Genomic DNA, 6,814 nt, shown 5'->3' with positions numbered 1-6,814 from the left:
GGCCGCAGCATCACCGCTGTTTCTTTATCGTGCAGGTTTCTGCTGACCCGGTTAAAAGAGTTTTGTGGAGAGTTTCTGAAGAAGAAGCTCAACCTCTCCAACTGCGTGGCGGTTCACAGCTTAGCCCACATGTATTCCTTGAACCAGCTGGCCCTCAAAGCTCAGGATATGATCAGGAGAAACTTCCACAGAGTTATCCAAGATGAGGAGTTCTACACTTTGCCCTTCCATCTCATCAGAGACTGGCTCTCAGACTTGGAGATCACAGTGGATTCTGAAGAAATCCTCTTTGAAACTGTTTTGAAGTGGGTTCAGAAAAATCCCGAGGAAAGAGAGAGGTACTTTGAAGATCTCTTTAAACTGCTGAGATTGTCTCAGATGAAACCCACTTACCTTACTCGCCACGTCAAATCCGAGAGGCTGGTATCAAGCAACGAAGCCTGTGTTAAATTAGTGTCTGAAGCGGTGGAGAGTCACGCCTTGCGGTCTGAGAACCTGCAGTCTGGTAACCTGCAGCATTCTGCGTGTCCCGTAGCGCTGCTGCCACGTTTTGGACAGAACATGGACGTCATTATGGTGATTGGTGGTGTGTCGGAGGGAGGAGATTACCTGAGCGAGTGCGTGGGCTATTTCATCGATGAGGATAGGTGGGTAAACTTGCCGCACATACACAACCATCTCGACGGGCACGCTGTCGCCGTGACGGAGTCGTACGTTTATGTGGCTGGCTCCATGGAACCAGGGTTTGCCAAGACTGTAGAAAGGTACAACCCCAACCGAAATATCTGGGAGCAGGTCTCAAATCTCATAACCAGAAAGCATTCCTTTGGGCTGACCGAAGTCAAAGGAAACCTGTACAGCATTGGTGGCCATGGCAACTTCAGCCCTGGCTTTAAAGATGTGGCCATTTATAATCCCCAGCAAGACAAATGGCTTAACCTGGAGTCGGCGCCAAAGATTCTTCGCGATGTCAAAGCTGTTTCTGTAGAAGACCGGTTTGTTTACGTGGCTGCTCGTACCCCAGTTGACAGTGACAGCGAAGACGGGCTGAGGGCGGTGATTACCAGATTCGATGCTGAAACAAGGCAGTGGCAGGACGTGGAGTCTCTGCCGCTCATTGATAATTATTGCTCTTTTCAGATGTCTGTTGCTAACACAAACTTTTACCATACGGCGTCGTGCTGCCCCAAGAGTTACCCCATCGATAACGAGGAGGCCAAGGTAAAGATCTGTGGCAGGGCCTCAGATGAGATTCTCGAGAGCTTGCCCCCAGAGGTCCTTAGCATTGAGGGAGCAGCTATCTGTTACTACAGAGATGATGTTTTCATCATTGGGGGGTGGAAGAACAGCGATGACATTGACAAGCAGTACAGGAAAGAGGCCTATCGCTACTGTGCCGAGAGGAAGCGCTGGATGCTTCTGCCTCCCATGCCTCAGCCTCGCTGCAGAGCCACAGCCTGTCACGTGAGAATCCCTTTCAGGTGCCTGCAGGGAACACAGAGGTACCCGATGCCACAAAATTTGATGTGGCAGAAAGATAGAATCAGGCAAATGCAGGAGAGGCAGATGCAGGAAATCCACCGGCACTCCCTGAGCCTGCGGAGAATGCCGCGCTCGCAGATCGAGTGCTAGTTCCGGGGGTAAGCCTCCCGCTGAGTCGAGGAAAGGCTCTGCTAAACCATTCTGTTAGGCTTGGTGTAAGACAGGAGGTGGTGATTGGGTTTGGTGCATAAAACCAGCATCTTTCCTGTACTGACGGTTGAGAAGATCTGAAATTGAGGCTGGGTGGGAGCTGAGAAACCGCGTGAATCCAGCAGTATTCATTCCTTCACGTGCCCGGGGTAACCCTGTGGCTGTGAAACACTGCCGGGACGTTGAGTCTGTTACTTCTCTCTCCAGATCTTTGTCTTCAAGGATTTCTGTGGAGTGAGACTCTAGCAGTTCCGTTTGGAAAGTCAAAGATCTTGTAATAATCTAGTGGTTACGTTTGTGTGTGCTCGACAGCACCCGTTTTATTTGCACTTACATGTTGACATTCCTTTGATTCTCTCCTCAGTGACTAAACTCGCCTCTCGCTGGTGTTGGTGTACTTAGCTTTCCCGGGTTGGAGGCAAGTGCAATAGTTATACCTGTGTATGAAAAGAGAAGCACAATCTTTCTTTATACAACGACTTCAGGATGTTTCTATGTGTATTAAATATTTTCTATCTGTATGTTGTGGAGAGGCTGCAGAGTTTCCTTATAGATGATGATTGGTGGAACACGAGATGCTACAACGGGGAAATTGAGGTGGGAGATTTTTTCCCCAGGTGCATGTGAAGATGCTTCGAGTTTGTCTTGGACACTTCATTAACTCGGGTCAACAATCAGCCCAACAACAGGAGTGAAAACCAGCGCAGTGGCAGCCACCGGCACTGACTGTTCACTTGTCAGTGTGGATTAGTAAAAGATGATTTCTCAGTAACAGGTTGAACCCTGAGCTACTTGTAAAGCCTTTCTCAAATGTTGCACGTGTTTGATCTAGTGGAAAAGTGGTTAGGAGGACCTGCCCCCACCCCCCAGGCTGTTTCAGCCTCTCTGACAATCAGAGCCCGCTGCCTAACAGAGAGGCACAGGCTGTTCTCCTGCAGCCGGGAGGGGTGGTCCCCACCGTCCTTAAACATTCCAGTTTCCCCACTTACTGTGGCGGTAAGATCTAAGCTGATTTAAATACCTTCTGATGTTCTGAGGTGGTTCTACCTAAACCAGTGCCCTGGGCTGATTACTGTGATGCCCCAGGGAGCAGAACGTGGGTATTTCCTCCAGAGTATCACCACTGCCCGGTGAACGGTCCCGCTGCCACCCCTCCCTGCTCCAGAGAGCCCCGCGATCTTCCCAGGTCCTGTGCTCCCCATCCTCCCCTTCCTTGGAACGTTCTAGTTTTTCCCAGGCAGCCTAACTCAGGATCTCGGAGCGGGGAAGGGAGGAGCGACCAGGGTGTTCCACAGCTTGTGCAGACAAACACTGGAGGAGCTTTTGCTGTTGGGTTCACACGGTGATTGGCCGGTGGCTTTGATGTGGGCAATGTCTTTGTGAAACAACTCCTTAAACAGTTTGGATTTTGTTTTGTTTTTGAATTGTTTAGCTTTCTGAGCTGACACTTCTCGTTTTCCAATTCGGCAGGCAGCCTAGATCATATCTGAGGCACTGGGTAAGTCTTTCCACCCTGCAGTGTGTTAAGGTTTCTCTGCTGTGTCCCTCCCTGAATGCTCCACTTTGCAGTTCACCTCCACTTCTGGTATCAATAACTTGTCTTTTTAAAATAGAATAATCCAACCTTGTTTAAAAAAACCCTGAAAATCCTAATGGTTTGGTCTCGATTGACTCCTCTGTGGTAACCGTGTTGTGGTTTATTTACCTGTTGGGTTGTGAGGGCAGATGACAGTTGCCTGATGCAGGAGAGGAGGTGGGTGTTGAGCTGGTTCGGGTCTAGGGCTGGTGTGCGGAAGAGACTGTCACCAGTTGGCTCCTGCAGGCCTGTGAGCAAGGGGTTAGCAGCAGGGTTTGGCCCATGAACTCCTGCAGATTTGGCTGGAGCGTTTAAGAATTGCTGCCCTGGCACCTCGCAGCTTTGGTACGAAACCCGCTGACACCACTGCAGCTCGTGGGGGCTGGTCCAAGGTGCTTCACCAGCCTTTGGGCAGAGGCAGCCGGGAGGATTCTGCCTGCTCAGTCCCACACTCTGCTGTCAGGGTGTAACAAGCAGTTCAAGGGTGGTGGTACCCCAGACCTCCACAGCTCTGCCGGAGCCCTCGTGCAGCCTGTTGGCAGGTCTGGGCAGGGCGCAGGAAGAAGCCCCAGGTTATCGCTCCAGCTGGCGTGTGAACTCGGCAGGTTAACGTGTGGCAGCACGCAGCAGGGCTGGGGGCCAGAGCAGACTTCCCACGCTCTGTTTTTTGAGCAGAACTGATACTCCCCTTCACCTGCGTGCTTGAGGCTGTCGTAAAGTCGTGTCGTTCACTGAAGACATTCCCCCCAAAGACAGGACCGTGCCTGGGCAGCGTCACTCGCAGGTGCTGGCCATGCCACTGGCCTGATGCCCCATGCCTGTGTTTGCTCCCTGCGCGGCGAGGGGCAGGTGCTGCTGCAGCGCCCGTTTGCTCTGACTTTTGCTGTGCAGGTGCTGTGGAATTTTTAACTAGTTGGGGTTGGTTTTAGCCTTGACTCGAAGTGGACCAATTGCATTGCACGTGGTTTGTACTGGACCAGTCTAACTACCCACCCTGTCCCGGGAGGTGTGGGGAGGAGCGTTCTGATGGGCTGTAGTTTAGCCCCCTAACCTGTGCGGTGCAGGACTAATTCCGTGTGGCTCTGATTGCCGAGGCTTGCGGGCTGCTGGTGGAACCATCCTACAGAGTGAGTCCTGGGAAACCCTCTGGTGTGTTCCTAGCGGCTGGGTAAAGGTCAGCAAGGTCCCGGTGTGTTCAGTACCAGAGGGCTGACTCCTGCTCTCTGGAAGAACAGGGGCACCAGGAGTTTTTGCTCCTCCTGCTGACGATGGTGCCTCTGTACCTGCACTGAAAACGGCCACAAAATGCACGTTTCACCTCCGGTCTTTCTGCTCAGTGTCAGTGGAGCAGGACGCACCCTCCTGCACTCCGCCAACGCCGTGTCGTGTGTGTCCCTCATACCGTACAACCACCCAGCACTGTCCGTACGCAGGGTTGTGTGTGTTTTTAATAAAACTCTTGCAAACAGGGCATCTTGCGCCTGCGTTCCACGTAACTGTGCAGGCACTGCCAGACCAAGTCAGTATCACTTTGTCCTGTTGCAGTAAGTGTTAAAATCCATACTCGGCCCGTGTGTCCCAGGATGGGCTGATCACTGCTGACAAACCGAGGCACAAAGGGCTACAGCTTCCCAGGCAGTTTTGAGCACAGCCGAGTGCTGGGAGGTTATAACACCCGGTGGGGGGGTTATGGCTTACAATTATTTCCAGCGGTGCCCACGCTCTGTTAGGGGGTTTGTCACACCTCTGCTGTGACAGTCCTGGGTGGAAGTCCCGGAAAACGCCTGCTCCTGGCTCTAATCCTGTTACTAATGGGAGTGTGAAGTGTGGAACTAACGAGGTGTTTGGAGGCTGCTGGTAATCAGCTGCTCCTCCAGGTCCCTCGCAGGGCAGCTGAACACTCCGGTCACTACTGAAGGGGCCGCAGCCAGCTGCTGAGGGAAGCAGCACCCTGCACCTTTCTCGTCAGGTAAAGTAGAGTGTGTATAGGCCGTTTGAAACAAACCCTGCCGTCACATTCCTACCTTCGACACACTGTACTAAAGTTTAATGTAATAGGTGAATTAATGAAAATAAACTGTTTATTTCTCTAGCATTCCATCGTACCTTTTCTTTGTAACTCCCTGTGGAGGCTGTAGCTGATACACGTGTTTTGTGGTGGCACAGAACTGAAGTTTTAGAGACTGATTACTCTTTTGGCCTGCATCACATTGGTTTTAGAGTGAGTGAAGGCATTCACTTGCTGCTCAGAAAGCTCCGTTAGCTGAGGGGAGGTCCAGAGCTGCTTGTGGAGGACAAGCTGTCCCACCTGGCCGCGTACTCCTGGGCGATGGGCAGACCCGGCACCACGCTGCTGCTCAGAGCGCTGCGGTGTGTGCCCATGTCGCACATGCTGTACCACTCGTTCGTCTTCCTGCTGTAACACTCCACGCCGAAGGTGGTGGTGAGCCCGTTGAAGCCACCCATCGCGAACAGCAGGTCCTCCACCACCGCGATGCCAAAGTTGCTGCGGGGACTGAACATGCTGGGGACTCTGCGCCACACGTTGGCCGCAGGGTTGTAGGCTTCCGCACTCTGAAGCCGCCTGCTTCCATCATATCCTCCTACCTGTGAATGCCAGAGGTAGAGCTGAAACGGATCTTTCCTCACCCGCCAGGTCCTTTCTGCACGACGGGGGCGGTAACAGCCTGGCCTGGCCCTGGTTCGAGCGCTGCTGGGAGTGTACAAACCCCAACACGCTGCTGCACGGACAGGCTGCTCCCTTGTGCCCCTGGAGCTCCCACGGGCTGTTGTGGAGCTGTTGGATTTTTCTGTGCTGTGAATGCTGTGAGCAGCAACAGCAGCAGCAAATAATTTCTTTGCAGCGGCCACTTACAGATTGTCCCTGCCTTTTTCCTAATGAAAGCAGGTGATGCTGCTCCCAGACCTATCGACCCTCTGGCTCTGACTTCCCTCCCTAAATCTCACTTCAGCCAGCGTCCAGCCTGAGCACCCAGGAGCTGCAGCTCAGCAGAGGTGAGTGCCACCGGAGCCGGCTGTTGTGGCGCGGTTCTGTGTCACCCTTACCACAAACACTTCGTTGCTGTACACGATCACCCCCGCTCCACTTCTTCTGCTGCCCATGGGGGCTATCATGGTCCACTGGTTGGTGGTGGCGCTGTACACCTCCGCGGTGATCAGGCGTTCGTTCCCGTTGAAGCCACCGCAGATGTACACCTGTCCACGGGAGAAGAGACAAGGTGAGGAGGGCGGAGACGCTCTTGGCAGGAGAACACGTCGAAGAGCAAGTGAGTGGTGGGGCGGGGGTTTGGGGTTGGTTTTGGGTCCAGTGGGAACGGTCCTGACATCCCAGGTCAAGCAGGACAAGTGCAGCGAGTTATTTGGGACAGGATTTGAGGCCGTTATTTCCCAAGCTGCCTGAAGCAGATGGTCTTGGTGTTTCGCTTGTGGCCAGGAAGGGCTCTGAGCAGCACCTAGACAGCCGGTGGTGCGCGGCCCTGGAGAGGCTGGCGCTGCGGGTGGCACACTCTCCGGACCGGAAAGCGC

At 53.4% G+C, this 6,814-nt stretch overlaps 2 protein-coding genes across 2 annotated transcripts in view; one reads left to right on the top strand and one right to left on the bottom strand.

Moving 5' to 3' along the window:
• Positions 1-30: 30 nt before the first annotated feature.
• On the top strand, positions 31-1,632 carry KLHL11 (kelch-like family member 11; the record flags this gene model as incomplete). Its single annotated transcript, XM_010132267.1, has 1 exon — positions 31-1,632. A coding segment is annotated over one exon (1,602 nt), but the record flags the coding sequence as incomplete, so codon positions are not given.
• Positions 1,633-5,527: 3,895 nt separating this feature from the next.
• The window catches only part of KLHL10 (kelch-like family member 10), a 4,094-nt gene continuing 2,807 nt past the window's right edge, over positions 5,528-6,814 (bottom strand). Inside the window, exons 4-5 of the mRNA XM_010132268.1 lie at positions 6,335-6,484; positions 5,528-5,875 (exon numbers count right to left, since the gene is read on the bottom strand). Coding sequence (XP_010130570.1) covers positions 5,528-5,875; positions 6,335-6,484 — 498 coding nt within the window. The remainder of the gene's footprint in view (positions 5,876-6,334; positions 6,485-6,814) is intronic.

This window comes from Buceros rhinoceros, unplaced genomic scaffold, assembly GCF_000710305.1.
Source record: "Buceros rhinoceros silvestris isolate BGI_N320 unplaced genomic scaffold, ASM71030v1 scaffold44242, whole genome shotgun sequence".
In the NCBI taxonomy this organism is placed as follows: domain Eukaryota; kingdom Metazoa; phylum Chordata; class Aves; order Bucerotiformes; family Bucerotidae; genus Buceros; species Buceros rhinoceros.
Note: the sequence above shows the minus strand (reverse complement) of the source record. Positions and strands in the feature narration are given on the sequence as shown.